At 41.5% G+C, this 19,417-nt stretch overlaps 1 protein-coding gene across 1 annotated transcript; it reads right to left on the minus strand.

Annotated features, from left to right (window-relative positions):
- Nucleotides 1-13,870: 13,870 nt before the first annotated feature.
- LOC116388716 (glial cell line-derived neurotrophic factor-like) lies at nucleotides 13,871-15,527 on the minus strand. The gene is made up of 2 exons (XM_031856834.1): nucleotides 15,293-15,527; nucleotides 13,871-14,424 (listed from the first exon to the last, which is right to left on the minus strand). The coding sequence occupies exons 1-2, from the start codon at nucleotides 15,525-15,527 to the stop codon at nucleotides 13,871-13,873; spliced, it is 789 nt and encodes a 262-aa protein (XP_031712694.1).
- Nucleotides 15,528-19,417: the final 3,890 nt, after the last annotated feature.

Raw genomic sequence — 19,417 nt, forward strand, 5'->3', positions numbered from 1 at the left:
TGTTTATCAGATCCCATATGGACAGGTGGCATCCATAAATGCCATTTTCTAAGACTTGAGAGTGCGTGTGTGAGAAAATGAATGTCATGATTTGTGTATCTTTGTACCCCCAGATGGTATGCTGGCCTGAATGTGTATGCGTGCGACTCCTCGAGCAAGAATTTGCGTGCTTATTTCGGCATAAACCTGTGTTTGTATTTGTGTTTTTGCCTGTTTCCATGCCTCTTCACATGTCATGTGTCTTTTGTGTGTGTGTTGTCCCATGTTGCCTGTGGTCCTCAGTCTGCGTGGACCCATTCTATCATGGATCATTGCATTCCAAGACATGCACCATGAATTCATAATACACTGTATGTTCCTACTCTCACACAGGGGAAGCCAATGTACCCCGGCTGAGGGGCAAAGGCCCAACTCTTCTAGGAATCGTGTGTGTGTGTGTGTGTGTGTGTGTATGTCTAGTTCTCACAGGGCCTCTAAAAGAAGGGAGATGTAAGGAGGAGGGATGTGACGGTGTGGATGTGGGCACATGAGACAGAGATGTAGATGTAAAAAAACAAAGTCAAATCCAAAGGTTACCTTGTTCCCTGCTCCGTGACCTGGAGGAGGTGTGTGTTGTTGCTCCACCGTGTACCACAAGGCTTTCAGCAGCTCATCTGTCATACCGTAGACAGCCAGACACACTAGCGGCGAGGTGTTAATGTGGAGTCTTATTAGGGGTTAATCTCACCCATCCACCACCAGAATAATCTGCTCTACAGATGTGGGAAATGTGGGCAGAGAGAACGGGGAAGATGAAGAGAGAAAGTGAGCTCCGTCCAATAATTCCATGCTCTACTATTTTCTGTCTCCCTGCTCCCTGTCAAAACACCATTGTGCAGCTGAAATCTGTATCCCTTAGACCTACATCATGACTAGCTCTGGCATTTTGATTTCTGCTCCAGCAGCTAATTGTCTCCAGATTTAGAATACAAATCAACATTTGCTCTCGCCGTGGGCACAAACACAGACAGAAATGACGCAACTGTTCAAAAGATTCATATTAAAAAAAACGTTACTGTCAGACAGTTGTTGACATCTCTACGTCAGCACAGCCATTAATAACAATAACACAACACTTACATAAATAATAATGCATCCTTTTGTGGCTGTTGAATATAAGGTGTTGCCGTGTTTGCTCTTGGCAGATTGCTTGTTTGAGCTGATGGGCAGGTTTCCAGCGGCAGAGTCTTGGTTAGTTTATTCTTTGTGTACTGGAGGATCGGCAACGTGTGCTTGTCTTCATGAATTAAAGATGAGTACTCCCAGACAGACTGGAAATGTTGGAGATACTCAGATATGAAACTTTACTTCAGCTGGCTGGATGAACAGGCGCGTGGCCTTTCCGTCATGTTTGTTTTTTTGACTCTGATCTTGATGTCAAGTCCAGACTAAGTTTGAAAGGTTAGCTCACTGTTCTGGCGTTAACTGCACTTGTACTCTGGACCACCAATGAGACTCGATGCATCCCGTTTTCACTTCCATTGTGCATGCTCTTCTTGTTGGACTGTATGGCTCAGCCTTTAACACACTCACGCCCACTGAGCTGGTTATAAAACCAGCTGATATCAGTCTGCCCACATCCACTGGCTACTGGATTCTGGACTTTCTCACCAAGCTCTCGCCACAATCACAACTGCCCATTCATCCATTAAAGGGGCCGCTGACTTCACACGCGACGATCAGTTTAGTCATCATGGGGAGTATTACTCAGCCGGTTGCATGTTGCTTAGAGGAGCTTTGTAAAACTGATGACTGATGTCATCAGGGTTATCTTGTTTGGGCTTAGAGCCTATAAATGTAGTATAGGCAACATAAATTACAAACTGAGACTTGCACCAGGCAAAGAGGGTCTAATAATGAGATTGATCGATCAGATTGCATTATGGGAAATGTCGCATCCAATTATATGGACTAAACGTCAGGACATCTCGGTGTCTGCTGCTTTGATTTAAAGAATGTAGTATTCAGACAGTCCTCAGCTTGCTCGACTGAAACGTCATATGAGAGGAGAATAATACTGTGTCACAATATGGCTGGTTGGACAGAGTACACAAGTAGCATTAAGTGTTTACTTCTGTCATCACGTATGTGTGTGTGGCAGCTTTTTCCACTGCTCCTGATGCACGTGCGAGGCCAGCGGTTCCTTCTTGTTATCACCGTGTGCTGCGTTGACATTATGGCAGCGTCCTGTGTGACTTGTGTGTTCAGCCTCAGTGTGAAGTGCTGCAATCAGGGTATCTTTTGTTGAATAATAGAGTCACTGAGTGACCGGCTCACAGTACACAGCAGGTTTTTCCCATTTCAGCTCGCTCATAATTCAGCTGAGGCATGAAACATAACAGTTTCTTAAATGTTATTCTTTTGTGTCAGGACAATTTATCCACCAAATCCACAGATTTAGCCAGAAAACAAGACAGGAAGTGTGTCCGACAGTGATGCCACAGTCACGTAGAGCTCCACAAAAGAAATGAAGAAAAAAACAGCTGGAAACTTACTTAGACTTTACAGATGGTGCTTTTCTGGGGATTAGAGCATGTTTTGTTGTTTACTCCCTGCTCATGTTAATACAGAGACGAATTACTGCATGGCCATGTTTCTCCATATTTGTCCCCAAATATAAATGTATGTTGCAGCCAAGGGAAACATGCACACAGGCTTGAACATAAAATATACAAAACATAAAAAAATGTTACACCATATGGTATAAATATCTAAAACATTTACTGAAAAGTTCAACTCTCCTATTCATTGTTAACTCTTTACCAGCGGCGAGTCGATTTTCTGCTCTTTATGTATTAAAACCCATAGGACCCGAGAGCCCCCCACGGGGGGCTGTTTTAGAGTGTGCAGCATTCAGCGTGTCGTAGAAAGCATTTTTCACAAAGAAATATGATTATTGCTCCAGACATATTAAATATCAAATTAACGGGAAAAGTCCGAGCAACATCATCATACCAGCCATTGTAAACACTGCAAACACAATTATACATGAACTAATATCATATCTGGAAGATATCTAGAAGATTTGCCACAATTTTGGCCAAAAATCGACGACCTATGCTCACTCTATGGCTCTCTCATCACGGAGCAGGATCGCACATGGCGGATGAACACATGCAGGAGGGGCACGATTCGACCCGGAAACGCACAGCGGCGTCCAAATTACTCTCTTTCAAACCGTTCAAAAGTTATGGGTATGCACGCCAACATCAGCCGCAGTTCACGAGAAAAATAATTGGGTAAAAAAACTTTTTGACGGTTTTGGCGATGAAAAACGGATTTATTCCAGCCGATTTTTGCACAACTCTGCCCGCCATGTTCTGCTGCATGTCTGTGAGTGAGATCAATGCGCTGGCGGAATGAATCACAAAATGGCAGACGATTCTGTGGGGTGGAGCAATCCATGTAGAGAGGGGGGTTCGCCCAGCATTTTGCGATTTTTAGTCAGTAAGCAGACCCGGATACGATCAAACACCCCTGCATGGCTCCCGTTGGACTATCCCGCATCTAAAAATGTCTCACACGAGTAAATCGGCCTTACCAAAGTCACATAGACACACATTATGAGCCATTTATTGTTATGAATGACAGATATGACACATCATAACTGCTCAACATTATTCAAAATGGTGTCAAACTGATTTATTAGGATTATCGAACACTCTTAGTGATAAGAAAAGTGAATATATAGTTAATATTTAGTTATATAGTATATAAAATTAGTATACAGCAATGCAACAGCTGGTTCCGAAAATCAAAATTTTGATTTTTATGACCATTTATGCTGGCCTGCTTCACTCAATCGAAGTAAAATATGTTGTGGGGACATGTAAAACGTGTTGTTCTATGACTGTGGCGTGGTTTTAGGCTTGCAGCTGTATTATTTTAAAAAAAAAAAAATGTTCAATACAACTGCTTTTTTTCAGGCGAACCTAGAAATTTTTCAATTTGAGCTGTGCCATAAGTATATCAGTTATTAACCAATAACATATACACAATATTTACACAATTCAACACATCTCACAAGTGTTACCAGTATTCTAGCATCAACATTTTTAAAATAGACCTTGTAGTTAGAGCTCGGGACTCTCTTGAGTATGGCTATGCAATTTTCGAGCAGAGGCCTAAAAATAGGGCTAGGGTCCTATGAGTTATAAAAAACATTTAGAAGAATTCAAAAGGCTTCAGTCTTTTTCAACGGTGATCTCCAGATGTTTTAGTTTTACACTTCGGTAGAATTGGACATGTGTGAAAAAAAACGAATAGTCAAAATCAAAGCTGCTACGGCTAAAAGTTCCTCATATGGGGTCAACCGCCAAAAACACTGGTTCACTTCCCATAATGCAACTCAACGACATCTTCTCCCCGGCTTACTATTTCCAGTCTTTATGCTAAGCTAAGCTAACCAGCTGCTGTCGGTAGTTCAATATTAACGTACAGGACGAAAGTGGTATCTGTCTTCTCGTCAAACTCTCAGTGAGAAAGTGAATCAGTGCTTGAAAATAACTTATAATCATGGTTCTCTAACTGCTGAAGTTTTGCTGAACTTAAAATAAGCTATTAGGTTAAATGTCTTTTGGAGAGTGCAGGAAAAAACGGGGTGAAAAATGTCTGTACGAATTAAAGTTATTAACTCGGCTTGTACCCAAAGTGTGGTAGGGATTTCCTTTTTCCATCCACAGTGGATAGGAGCTGTGTTTTTACACCGCTGCTGTTGTTCTGTGTACCTCAAAGGTTGCATGGCAGAAACATTACAGAGGTCAATGTTTTATTTCCCGGTAATCTCTGTTAAAAAATGTGTCCACTTGACAGTGGCGAAGGGCACTTTCCACCATATGGCATAACTTAAATGAAACACAACATGCCGTGCTAATATCCAGATTCTGCTTTCCACTTTTTCAAGATCACAAGTAGTCTTAAAAAACAGTTCGACATCGGTCACTGTGTGTGTTCATACGTATGCGACGTGCCCGTTAACTGTCGAATGTACACGCCTGCGATCTAGCTCTGGATTTCTGTCAGAGCGAGATGATGATGTGTGTTACAGGGCAACTGAGCATGAGGTATCAGATTTCCATCAGTTCTGTCTCTGCTCACTCAGGCCTGGATGGGGGTTATTAAGGCACTACGAGGGGTCATAAGGAGGTCAGTCTAGACCATGGGAGGTTATAGAGGGGTTATAAAGGGGTTATAAAGGGGCTGTGAGTCAGAGATTTGAACTGTTTGCTCCCTGCTTTTGCTCTGTGAGTCATTCTCTGGCTTAGTAGGATCCATTTCAGGGTCCGTCCACCTCAGGGGGGAAACAGATGTCTGTTAGAGGATCAGAGGCTTGTAAATACTTGTGTAGGTATTTTTGGGATCTTACACACTTCTGTTTGGGGTTTGATCAGGAGCTAAAAACTGCAGCATTTGGTGAAAATCTTTTTTTCCCCACCGAATTCCTATTCCAGTGGACTACTAAGGTGTTCATTTGTTGCTCACCAGTATTTGATGTGTTTTTAACGCATTTCTTCAGTTGCCTTTTCAGTTTCCAGCGCCCTCCTGGATCAGTGGGCTGATCTGGAGTCTGACGTTGGCACTCTGAAGCCCTCATACTCTGCAACATCTCTCATGTTTCTTTTATCTGCATGCTATCGAGTAAAGCAAAAACAATATTAACATGGTCATAAACAGTGAAATTCAAATATTTAGATTTCATTGAGGTGTAAATCTGTTGTCTAGCTTAAAACAACCCTTATATTTGTGTTTTCCGGCTGTGAAAAGGACAAAGAAGAGGAAACAGTGGAATGCTTGCTTGTTGAGAAGCCCCTATTGTTTCAGTGCCCTGATGAGCGGTAGATCTATGTATACACATATGGTTTGGTGCTATGTCAGTTTTTTTGGCATGCTGCAGTGTTGTTTTTGTCCATTTGGAACAAGTTTAGATTACAGATGTGGTTTGTGTTGGATGATAAGGATAGAGTACTTATATTGTCAGTTACGGTCTAAAGCCAACCCGCGTAGTAGTTTCAGCAGATTTATGATGTTTTCAGGCAAACACACATAAGCACAGTGCTGCGTCTCAGACAAAGAGCAAAGACAGAAGTTTAGAAGGAAGTTCATAAAACTTTGATTTAGTTGCTGATGAATTACAATCAGCAACTTCAAAGTTTGAGGTTAACATTAGTTTGAAGGTTAACAGTTAGCCTCAACTGATGATTAACTGACAAGTTAAAGTTATGTGTCTTATATCGAAATGCTCATGCTAAAGAAACAATGGTTGATGTGTGATGAGAAATGTCTAATTTAAAAAAGTAAATAAATTACCAAAGTCATGTTAACTTTGTGTCAAAGTTTATTTTTAGCTCTCAGGTGTTGAGTGAAACCAGCATGGAGTGCCTTAAAAGTTGGTAAAATTTGAATTGGATTCTTTATTGATCCCATATACAATTCAACACGGGGAATGCTGGCTTTCACAGGGTTTACTGAAGCCCATATGGTTCTCTACAATCCTTGAATGAACAAATTATTTTCTTTCCTTTTCTTTTAATGCTGCGCCAAGAACTGTTTTTCCCAGAGTAGCCGTTGAAGACGTTTCAATAACTTCTGATGTGTCTTATTTACGAGGCATAACTGCAGTTACATAGGGTGGAGGAGTCAGAGACGCTTGCTACAGATCCTTTGCATACCACTGAGGTGTTTATGGAGGAAGTGAGAGGGTCCTCCCTTTAACGCCAGGGAATATACAGTCGAACACACGCGCATGAGTGCATGTGAACTAACATGCACAAACACAGGGAGCTGCAGACAGTAAGAAAAGTCCTGAGTTCATTCACAGGGGGTAAAAGAGGAGAAGAAAACAGGAGGATGGAGGGCTGGGGACATTAATGGATGAAGCTAAAGGACATCAAAACACAGGGGGACCTGAGGAAGAGGAAAATGGTGGTAGGGTTTAGTAAAAGATACGAGGAGGATGGAGGGATAGAACAAGAAAGTGATAAAGGGAGGTCTGCTGTTTCCCCATGAGGGGAGAATGAGTGGTGAGTTAATGGTCTGGTTTGACTCATGAGTCACACACACACACACACACACACACACACACACACACACACACACACACACACACGCATACACACACACACCAGTACTGTGTTTATGAAAGAGATTAGACAGTTCCATTCTGTACCTCAGTGTAGCAGAGGTGCTTCAGAGCCATATGTGTAAACGATGAGAGGAATGTACACTGGTGTATTGACAATGTATGCTATGTACATTTTGTAATATTTTTTTACCCCCTCAGGGAACAGCTGTAGTGGCCTATGTTGTCATGTAACTCCCAAATGCATGTTTTTCATGGGAAGTGACACAAGGTCCCTTATGGATGGAGCAAACAAAAAGATTAATTACATTTTTTTCCCGTGGCTGTTACAGCTGTTTAAAGTTTGATATAATTGATCGTAACTGTAATCGGAATTTTTTGGGGATTTAGTAGGTTTTAACCCAACCACAGCAACAGATAAACAAACAAACCTAGCTAGAAACCTAACTCAATTTGTGTACAGATAATGCGTCTTTCTGCCCCCCATCTTGTTCTTGTTCCAGGAAAACACATCTAAGATGCAGCTAGACACATGAATTCATTCTTGACCTAACAGCAGACGCTTTCAGTAAGATATGATGCCCAATGCTGTGGTTTTTGATTGCCCATGAACATGTTTGGAGGTTAACTTAGATAACCGTTTGTCACAATCTGCCCTGCTTCATGTTGTCATATAAGTAATGTTTAGTGTTTCCTATTTTATTTTTTATTTTGTTACTCTCCTCTTGTTTCAGAGCACTTACCTTTTAGTGTTTTCCTGACATTTTTGATCGTCTGCCCCGCCCTGATTAATTTCACCTGTCCCTCGTTAGCCCTGCACTATGCCAGGCCTCCTGCTCACCTGTTCCCACTTCCCCATTAGTCAGTCACTATTTATATTAGCCTAGTTCCTTTGTTCCCTGTCAGTTTGTTTTTGTTGCTTCTTCTTCTTCTTCTTCTTCTTCTTCTTCTTCTTCTTCTTCTTCTTCTTCTTCTTCTTCTCATATTTAAAATCTAACTAAACTGGGACCCTTTAGTGGGTGTATGAGCTTGCCCTTATGTACACGCCGCAGGTATTTTCATCAGGATGGGGGACAATTAATTAAGCTCTTAGCACACTCAAGGAGTGTTACTTTAAACACCATGAGCAGTGCCTCAGCACACAAAAAACCAAACCTGTTTTGTACAAAAAACAGGTATATTGTTATTTTAATTGTGGGGAAAACTGACTATTTGGTAGTGACTGTTGAAAACACATTTTTAATGTTTTACAGATATTTCTCAAGACTCTGGACACCCGGCTTGAAACTGGGACAATTCTGGAAAAACCGTGACGTCTGGTCCTTGTTAGCTAATATTTTAGTTTTGCATCTACAACAGTTTTCTTTAGGTTAGTTTTTTTATTTTATTTTTTCTCAATGAAAATGTATGATTCTAAATCGATACAAATCTGAAGTTCTTGACGGCAAGGTTCAGAATTAAAAGCTGACATGAGAAATAAGTGGTAGGTGGTCTCAGACAAAACATTGCTGATAAATTTGACAAGTAGAAATGACACTACGCTGTACATGCATTTGTCATTCTGTTGTCACGAGTAAGTATATTATTTAAGCCACTGTGCTGAAAGCAGAACAGTTTTGAATACATCTTTCTGTGTGCATGCGTGTCTTTGGTGGTGTCATTCAGGATCCACCCTTTTCAAATAGGCCGTCACATCATCTCAACAGTTTCCTCTTTGCTTGATGTAGTGTATCACATTGGAGCGGACAAGCAGGGCTCCTGTCCAGTCTGCCTGCTGCGAGCTCTTTCTTACCATTAAACTCTAACAACACAAACAGAAGTGGACGGAAAATCACGTCGGAAACCCGCCTGTCAAAACCTTCGGCTTTGCCTACTCGGTGCGAGGGCATTCATTTAGAAAAGGGTTTACACACAGGTAGTCCCAAGAGCATTTGAAACGACGACTATTTTTAAGTCGCTGGAGGGCACCAGGAACACAGTCACACAAGCAGTTTCTCATTGCAACTTCTGGCTTTTAAAATGAATTAAAATGGCAAAATTCTACAATTAAAATGTATTTAAACTGGCCCTCTGCCACAACACTCAGAGATTTAAACTTCCTGCATGAATACACACACAAATACACACACAATGACGTACCGCAGGTGTGAGGCTGAGACAGAGCCTTGTAATGCACATTCTCAGGTTGCACCTGAATATTTAACCATCTGAGCGAACACCTCTCGCACACCAACACGCAGGTGATAGTGTTACATTCACACCTCCTGACATTTCCTTCTGCAGCTCTAAAAGTCATGTCAAAATAGTGCATCCACCAAAGGCCCATCTGTCGGGCTTACTCAAGTTCAAATGACCCATGTCCCTTAGATTAAGAATGTCAAGTGCTTGCATCATACGTAGAAGTAGAAGCAGGAATATCTCAGATGCTCTATTTCTTTCGATATCCTTTTCTTATATTTCAACACAATCCCTCTCCGGCAAGCCCACAAAATATTAAAACCTCTGCAAAATTGAATACATCTTCCAGAGAAGCTTACATTTTTAAAATAGAAGGTTTTGGTAAATGCCAAACCACTGTCGTTGTGTTTTATGACGGTGTCGATTTGTTTTCTTCTTCTTTCTTGCTGGCCATTGGGGGGAATGAGCGTTATAGTCCATCTGCAGTTCACTTTAGCAATGACTGATAACACATCTGTCTGTCTGTCTGTCTGTCTGTCTGTCTGTCTGTCTGTCTGTCTGTCTGTCTGTGTGTGTGTGTGTGGTAGTAGTGATGAGTGGGGAGCCTTCGGCTGGTGGTCCAGACTGGAGGTTTGGCGATAGGCCAGTTGACGATGATCAGTGCAGTGCTGTTAGAACTCCATGTTAATCCCCTCTGCCTCTGCTTTGTGTTGTAGCCAGTCAAAAGACAGCACAGCAGTGTTTCTTAAACTGTGGCTCAGACTGTTTCTTGTATGAATCACTAAAATACCAGTTTTTTCTTTGGACTCTGTACTATCTAATTTAATTTAGCCGAAACTTGGCACCAAAACCCTTAGACCTCCTTAGACCCTTCTCCTTTTGTGTTTCTGTTTATGACCTTCAAGTTTCTGAACATTTCTGATTAAAAAACTCACCAAAGACAAACTACTTCATTCAATTGTGAACATGAGAAGATAACACATCTTGGAGTCTCTTTTGATCTTAAAAACAGGCTGAGACAGCATCAGTATTGCACTGTCGTCATAAGTCTTGAATTGGTAGCTGCATTGTTACCATCTGTGATGCCTCCTTCTGTGGTTGTCTTTACAATTGACTCGTCATAAAGCCTGAGTCACGCTGACAGATTCCAGTGCAGCGGCACAAAGAGCTTCTTGTGGTTTGACATCTCTCATGAAGACCTGAGACATGTCTGATACAACCGTGATTACACTTAGGTTATCATTAGTATCTGTTCTCACGCCAGCGGGCACAACTTCGTCCTCTTGAACACAAGCTGGTCACTGATTTGAATTGCATGATTATTTGAGCTATGGTGATCTTCCTATAAAGTACATCTTGAAACCATCATGCTGATACGCCAAGGAAGCTGGCTTTTCTCCTGAAAGTCGGTCGACTTTTAACAGCAGCCTCTCCAGATTGGTTTAGAAATCATGGGAGGAAGGAACTTCACGTGTCCTATTTAACCCCATTAGCTGCTACTAAAGGCCTTCGGCTGCTCAGCTGCTCTGGCAGGTGCACAATATAAGTATCATATGGAAAATGGTTTTGGAAAATTCAACAGAATTTTGTTTTTCTAGAAGCACTCTGTTACTCTGGATAACCCCCAGACCTACCACATAAGAGAGAAACTATATTGTGCGTTAGGTGAACCAACCCTGTTCTTAATGTAACATGAGTGTGTCAACACATACAGTTCTGCCAGTATTTAGCACCTGTTTGGAACGCCATCCTCTTAACCACTAACACTTGTGTTGTATTACACTCCGGTGGAACATTATCCTTCATTACAAGCTCCCCTGACACCATGAACAAAAGAGCAGTGGACTCATCTGGCTAATGACACTATCCTCTGACAGTTAGCTCGACTGGTTTCCTCAGTTGTCCACAGCTAAAACTTGGCTGTGTACATTTTACATGGTGGGGCCAATAAAGGATTGGTACTGCCATGGTTGACTCAGGAATATCTTTAAATTGGTCCCATATTAGCCATTTGGCCGAGCCGTGTTATGTTTACAACATTTTTTAAGTTATTGACTTCTGTCAGTATATCTGGATCATCGGTGGCTTGGGAACTAAATAAATTAGTGTGAGAAATGAAAGTAGTGGCTGTGGAAAGTCTTGACTCACTCTATATGTACTGCATTTAAGGTACCAAAGTTACTGGCTGCAGATCATGTTAGCATGGTGATACGTTCAACATACAATACATCAAAATTCCAACCACAGGGACGTAAACATCTTCATGAATTCAAGTTTCTTAATGCCTGCAGAGTAGAACCGTAGAACTAAACACGTCAAACAGTGAAACCTCAGCTGTCAAACTGTATTAATCACCGGCTCATAAGCTTGACTGGTGTATCAGCTCTGGTTGCAAAAGGTCTCACAGAGAATCACAGCGTCGTTGATAGAGATAATAAGTTGCATAAGAAAATACGAGAGTATTTGTTGTTGTTGTTGTTGAACCAGGCTGCACTGACTCTCTGTGAAATGTGAGAGCAGGGGATGGATCAGATATCGACCACACACATTAGTTAAGCAACACACATCATCTCTTCTCATGTTCTCTAACTCCTACATCATTGTCTTCTCTGGATAGTCGCCACCTTTTAATCATACTGTCTTTTCATTATCCTCCCTCCCTCTGCCAACATATACTTTAGCTCTTAACTCCATGACTCGTCCTTCCATGTTGTTTTCTTTGTGTTGTAACACTTTCATCTTTCCCACACTGTTCGTCTCACCTTCCTTTCATTCTTATGCTATAGATACTGTACTGTGTGTACAGATACTCCATCCTCTCCTGTGTTTGATGCCTGTTCTTGTCATTTGATCACATCAGAGTCTATTCTTCTTTTAACAAAGGTAAATCCCTGATGCCCCATTGCTCTCTTGTTCCTTTCCCTCTTTTACACAAAAAATACAATGATTCATTTCTGTTACCTCATATAAGTATATATGTAAAACTTTATGGTGTAATGTTGGAGGTTTTTTTTCTGAGCACTGCAGAAAACTCTTGTTGTCTGCTAAACTCATCCACATAAATCCCATAAGTAATTGCAGACAGAATACACTACACTGTGTAGAATACATTTATTAATAATTAAATGAGACAATTTAAAAGTAAATACCGTATAAAAATAAAGCTGTATGTTTGTAAAGTGAGGACATCTTGTTTCACCGACACAGCAATTCATCTGAGGGGAGGACATGAAATAAGCAGTGAGTAAACAACTATTCTTTTTTATGAGGATGAAATATGTTTTGATATAACTTTTCTCTATCATAATGAAAAACAGTCAAGTGAAACTAAAGTATTGGAACATTGTAAACGCTAAGATACTGAGGAAGGTTTTCCTGGGAAGAAAAACTTTAAAGGTGTCCTGTGGAGTTTCTGACCACTAGTAGTGCTAATGAGCAATGTTTTTTAGAGACGTTTTGTTTGTATCGTATAAGCAGGTGGGCGATGCATACACCATCCTGCCACCGGTTTCAGATATTCCGCTGATTGACAATTGGTGGCGGTAACAAGCGAAGTGGCAATGCAACAGTAATTGCTAAGAAGAAGACAAATAAGTAGACTGCAAGCTTGTGAACATGGATGTAAACAATGCTCAATTTATGAGCATTTTATGATGTCTAGCTTTTGAGGATCTTTTGGTCTACCTCACTTTGTCAGGCAGGTCCTATTTAAGTGATTTCTTTATTGAGAACAGGTGTGGCAGTAATGAGGCCTGGGTGTGGCTAGAGAAATTGAACTCAGCTTTCCAAAGATGTGATAAACCACAGTTAATTTATGTTTTAACAGGGGGGGGGCAATCACTTTTTCACACAGGGCCATGTAGGTTTGGATTATTTTTCCCCCTTAATAATAAAAACCTTCATTTAAAAACTGCATTTTGTGTTTACTTGTGTTATCTTTGCCTAATATTTAAATTTGTTTGATGATCTGAAACATTTAAGTGTGACAAACATGCAAAAAAATAAGAAATCAGGAAGGGGGCAAACACTTTTTCACTGTATATATACAAACCTTTGGTACACTCTGAGATATCATACTACAGTAATAAATAACACGTATTCCTTTTATAAAAACAAAATAAATATCAATAAGTTAATAAATTCAAGATTTCATAAATACATTTCATATGTGTATGTTTTCCGTGTAACATGATGTATGTGCTATACAGTAGACAGCTTAAGTCTGCCGAATCATCCATTGTGTCTGATTGATTTCACGCATTTAGGTTGAGTATCCACGAAAACATTTAAAATCTCTCTGAACATATGAGCGACGTAAGGTGTAAACTGTATAGAACAATGTAGATCCATTGGAGGAAGAAGAGGTTCATTGCTTTGGGGTAAAAACTGTGGTCACGTCACCTCCTCTTCTTATCTATTCCTTTCACGGTGGACTCAAGTCCTACATGGCCCCTCATGATGCCTGCAAGTTTCCTCACAGTGAGACAAGACAGAAGAAAAACACTCAACAGCATACTTCAAAAGTGCGAGCGAAATGTAAAACTATAAAAATCCTGACACTATAGCTCGCACTCCCTACACACAACCACACGTCCTGGCAGAGTGCTTCCTCACGGTGTGGTAGACGAGGTTGTCGTCCAGAAACGAGAGGTCATCGTCAAACGCTATTGGTCGACAGCAAGTCTGAGGGGGCGTGTCTTTAGGGGGAAGCCTCTTGTTGTGAGCGAGGTTGTAAAGGATTTTGTCATAGTTGGTCTCGGACTTCCTGCAGGGTCCGGAACAGTACCTGAACATCATTTCCTCGCTGGAGCGGTAGCCCAGACCGAGGTCCGTCACATTGAGGTGGATCTGTTTGAGCACACAGCCTTGGCCTCGTCCCCTGGCCTTCCTCCCTGTTCCCTCTTCTCTGGCTCTTCCTCTACGTCCTCCACTCTGCTGGCTCGCCCCCTTCTTCCTCTCCCTTCTGTGTCGGTTCCTGCTGCTCCATCCTTCTTTAGAGGGGGAGGAGGTGGTAGAGGAGGTAGATGAGGACACGGTGGATGAAGAGGAGCGACGCATTCTACTGATGGTCAATTTGATGAAGTCCACCACGTCTTCAAACTCGCTTTGGGACGGTTCCTCCATGGTGTCTGAAACACATCAAGAAATGGCACTCTTACAAGGGCGTATCATATTTGACAGCACATGTTGTTTCACTCTAACTCATCACTCTGGCTATGAAACAGATGGAGTGTTGTGTCAGAAACTACACACGCAAATGCGGAAATGGTACACATTGTTTGTTTTTATTGCAGAGGATTTCCATTTGAAGTTACAAATAGATTCCATTCTTATTTATGCACCACGCTGCTGTATATTTTAGTGGACTAGTTGCATTAAAGATGCAGATGCCACTATGTAGCCCCATGGCAAATACCACTAGAGCTAGAAATAGTGGATTCACAGATAATTAATCAACACGCATTGCCATTATTTATAACAAAAAATCTAAATATTCATTGGTTTCTACCAGTTGTGAAGATGTACTGTGATTCTTTGTCATTTGAAAATGTCACTCATCATTTGATTTATCGATAATAAAATAATTGTTATTTGCCACCCTACATACCATCATTTAATTATGTTCAAAGCTCATAAGCATTTCTTATTTGGGTGTTGTACGCTGTGGGAAATGTATGAATAATAACATCTGAATCCACTTAGAAGGTTAGAGGCCAGGATAACACACATTTGCAAGTTTCTGGATTTCAATTACTGGATCATGCATTCTAAAATCCTTTTAAATAAAACGTTTAGTATCAAATTCAGTCTAAATATTGTGTGAAAATAAACAAATAATAAAGTGGCCAGCTCCCCATGTTTTCAATGTAGCAGTTAATTCGTTTTTTTCTATTTGACACAGAAAACAATGTAATTATTTGTTCAAGGAAAACAATGACTTCTAAGGTTGTTTTTTTGGGCACTTTGGAAACTCCATAAAAAAACACAGGCGCTTACATTTTTCTCCTCCAGTCACCGTCTCTTCCCAGTCCACTGTACCCGCCTCAGCACGGCTGATGCCCGGGGAAGTGACAGACAGACGGATGTGAACCGGCGGGAGCTCCAGGGGAATGTCGGGGGCGCGCCCGTTACTCTTGGTGGACGTGGACTGCGGTCGGCTCCGGAGCAGCGGACTGGCGTGCACGGCGCTCAGCAGTATCAAACAAGTGGTCAGGCTATCCCATAACTTCATTGTCCAGCTCAGTCCGACAGAAGAACATGGCGCGATGAAAAATCAACAGGTTTCATCTGACAAACGCGATTAACAGCATATTGAAGACGTTCAACAGTTGGAGAGGAAAAGGCGGCGCGCACTCATCGGCTTGGGGTTCCTGCCACTGTGAAAACCGATGAAGATCAATGTGGTATTGCCTGCGTAGCCCGCTGTAAACTGCACGCTATCTCTCGCGTGCCAGCTGGCAAACGCTGCGCAGCGTGGCGCAACATCCAAGGAGGAACGAAACCAAAGGCTGAGGCGCAAAATGCAAAGCAAAGACTTCCCCTCTGAAGTTTGCAAATCCAACGACGCTTGAAAAACAACAATACTCCCAGTTTACAGGTTTGCGTTCCTATTGCTCAATGCAGAGACTCCTGCTCATCCCTAATCACCATCAGTCCTGACTGAGCCGTGAGGAGAAGGAGAGGTCTAACGGGGGAGACGGGAGGTGGTGGTGACGTCTGATGGTCCATCCTCTGCCTCTTCCTGTCTCCACCCATGCAGAGGGATGGAGTCCAGATCCACGATTGAACCTCAGGTCCAGAGTTGGTGAGGGTAGAGGAGTTGTGTTATGAAAGAGGCTCAGTCTGTGTACTCAGATGGCTGAGAGGGAGAGAGAAGTTTCACACTTTCCACTAACAATACTCCTGATACCGCACCCATGCCTTTTGTATTAGGTTGACATTGGACGGGAAATGTGTTTCTAATCAGCCAGTCAAAACAGTCTGAGAAGATTTCGTTGCTACTTATAACCACAGTGCTCTTGAAATCAAGCTGTTTTGCAGTTGATGAGCAGATGACATTTAACATCAAGGGAGAGTGAGCTGATATCCATTACGGCAACTGGGTGTTTAACTGGGAATTTTGCCAGTAGAAACTGTTATTTTGGTTTTGCATAATCCGTGATGTAAAGTGTCATTTTATTAATTATCTGGCACAAGGTTTAAGCGTTGTCATTAAATTAAAAACACCTGAGCATTTCTTTCAGCAGCATTTTGCCGGTATAGTACGAGTTCGGCTTAAGGCAAGGAGGGGTTAGTGTCACATCACCTTTCAAACACAGACGCAATTCATGCTGTATGTATCAACAAAGCTGAACGTGTCAAGTGCTCTCCTTCCAAGAGTTATATTGTTTATTTTCCTTTAGTCATCGCCACAGTAAATATAATACGCTCACACAGCTTCTTTTTTTTCAGGGTATTATATATGATAATTATTCCACATGATTATATTTGAGTCAAAGTCCAGATGAAACACAGTCCAGTTCAGTGATATGGAGATGACCAAGATGACTTCGGTTCAAGTGCTAAGACGCATTAAATCCCTGCTAGCATATGTTTTAAGAAGCAGCCATATGCTTCACTTTCTCTCTTCTTCTGCAGTGGTTATTGTGGTTAAAATCTACCACTGATCTGGTGCACACAAACCTTTTCTCCCGCAAAATCTTTCCAGGAAGAAGAGAAATGTCACTGTTTGCTCTCCGAATAAAGCTGTTTCCTCTAGTTTATTAACTTTACAAGGTTGATGTAAAATACATGCCGTGTATCCGCACGCATGTGTACAGTAGGGCTTTATGTAAATGTGCAAACACACATGCACGTCCATGCACCTTTTTGAAGTCTGAAGTTTCATGATAAATCATGCTTGTGTGAGTGCATGTTAGCCACATTGTATTGTAATCACTCGACTACACCGAACATGCAAAAAACATCTGAGCCTCCAAATATGCTGCAACCGTAAAGTCATACAGAATGACGGTTGTCTCTTTGCCGCTTGTGTTTTTAGAAGTTAGACTCTTAATCACTCAGAAGAGGCTTCCCTTTCCACTGACCCGTTCACTTATGGAAATACCTCATCCTCAAGCAATTACACCCTGGCAAGCAGCAAACACACCAAACAGATGTCATTTCTCCTGCTTGCAATGCATGAGGGCTTATCAGGGGCCGATCTGCAATTGAAGCTGTCAGCCATTTTTTGGGTCTCAGTTTGACCCACATGTAACAGGGCTAATTGCAAAGGTCATTTCACCCGTCATTATCGGCCAACTTGAAACTGCAGCTGCGGTGTGGCTTATGGGAGCGAGGAGTCGACAGCTGGAATGGATGTCTGATTTGGGACACTGCTGCCGGTGTAATTAGCAGAAAAAAAAGAATATCCTGACTCTCCACACTGACAGGGAGATTGGTGATAATGTGTCCTGTTTTCTACATTTAGACGTTTCAATCTGATACTTAGAGGGGAGGAGAATCTGCGCTTGTATTTAGCCGAGCTAGAAACATGGCTCGTGGGATGGCGATGTTGGTGGGTCGGTCCAGACTGAAATATCTTTATCTATTACAACTTTACAACTATTTGATGGATGGCCATGAAATTTAGTACAGACATTCATGCTCTCAAACAATGGATCCTAATGACTTTGCTGACAACCTGACTAGTGCCAAAAGCAGGTCAAAGTTTTCTGCTTTTCATCAATTGTGGTTCCCAGGCGATGAATCCTAATGACTTTCATCTAGTGCCACCAGGAGTTAGACGTTTGTGTTTTTGAATGACATGTCTCAACAACCATTAGAAGGATTGCCATGACATTTTGTACACACACTGATGTAGCCCTCAGGATGAATGGAAATAACTTTGGGGATTTCGTAACTTTGAATCTGGTGCCACTATCTGGTCAAAAGTTTGATTTCTCCAAATTTTGATTTATGATTAAATAACTGCAAAATGACATCGGCCTCAGCTTTTTGTGTTTAGTGCCAATTAGCAAATGTAAGCATGTTAACATGCTAAACTAAGATAATCATATAAACATTAGCACATTAGCATTATGAGTCATTATGAGCACGTTAGCCTGCTGACATGGCACTAGCATGGCTGCAGACCTTTAGTCTTGTTTTACTTATGACAGGTAGGTGTACAATATCAGCCAGCTTGTTCATTTCACCTGCAAATGCTAGGGTTATAGCTCAGGGGGATTACCTTTAACCCCATGGTGGACCCTTTAGATTCCCTTAAGAATGTGGACGTGCATTGCATTAACATTTAGAATGGGAAGTCACCAAAAATAAAATGATTGTCCAGCAAGTCAACTGGTCTATAACCTTGCTTTAGTCACGCTATACTTGTACGACATAGTTTTTTAGAAGAAGTAAAGAGTAAGAAGTTCACTTGCGAATGATTTTATCACTATTCATGGATCTGGATGGTGGATGGAACATTGTGGGGAGCCACAGTGGTGCTTAGAGAGTAATCCACACCATGTGTACTCTGGTGCTGCTGGAGCCTCGGGCGATCAGGCTACGGGAGCTGTGAGAGTGGACGCCGTCTGCTGAGCTGAACCACTGGGAGTTGTCTCTGAAATGTTAAGATGAGGTCAAATATACTTTTTACTTCATGTTGGTCTCCAGTTTGGCAATGAGTGTGACATTATTGCCCGCTAGCTGGCTATGTAAAACCCAAATGTCTGATTTCAGGTGGAGAACATTACAATCAGTGATTTCTAATGCCGCGTTGAAAACACTAGACCTCCAGATGTGCTGACTGCTCACACACATGTGCATGTAGGACTTAAATGCTGCCACTAGTGGACACTGTTTACCACCGCTATTATCAATGTGTTACACATTTACTACATGAAACAGCTCTTCAGTGGTGCTTACACCAGAGAGTCATCTTTTCGGTTTCTCCTTTTTTTAAATCTCTATTTAAATACGACTCACACACTCCTTTTTTATTCACTACTATGATTATTATACTTTTGAAATGTGGTAATAACATGAAATATGTCTGAAATATGTTAACCTAAAACTGATTTTCCTAAAGTTCTTTGTAATAGGGGTATGACAGCATATAACAAAAGTGTGTGAAAG

The sequence above is a fragment of the Anarrhichthys ocellatus genome, unplaced genomic scaffold (genome assembly GCF_004355925.1).
Source record: "Anarrhichthys ocellatus isolate YVR2014 unplaced genomic scaffold, GSC_Weel_1.0 scaffold17, whole genome shotgun sequence".
In the NCBI taxonomy this organism is placed as follows: Eukaryota; Metazoa; Chordata; class Actinopteri; order Perciformes; family Anarhichadidae; genus Anarrhichthys; species Anarrhichthys ocellatus.

What these genes read in the sequence shown, in the direction of transcription:
- LOC116388716 (XM_031856834.1), bottom strand. Translation starts at nt 15,527, where the DNA reads ATGAAGTTATGGGATAGCCTGACCACTTGTTTGATACTGCTGAGCGCC. An exon ending in GGTGACTGGAGGAGAAAAAT is followed by an intron (nt 14,425 to 15,292) that starts GTAAGCGCCTGT and finishes GATGTGTTTCAG; the next exon opens with ACACCATGGAGGAACCGTCC.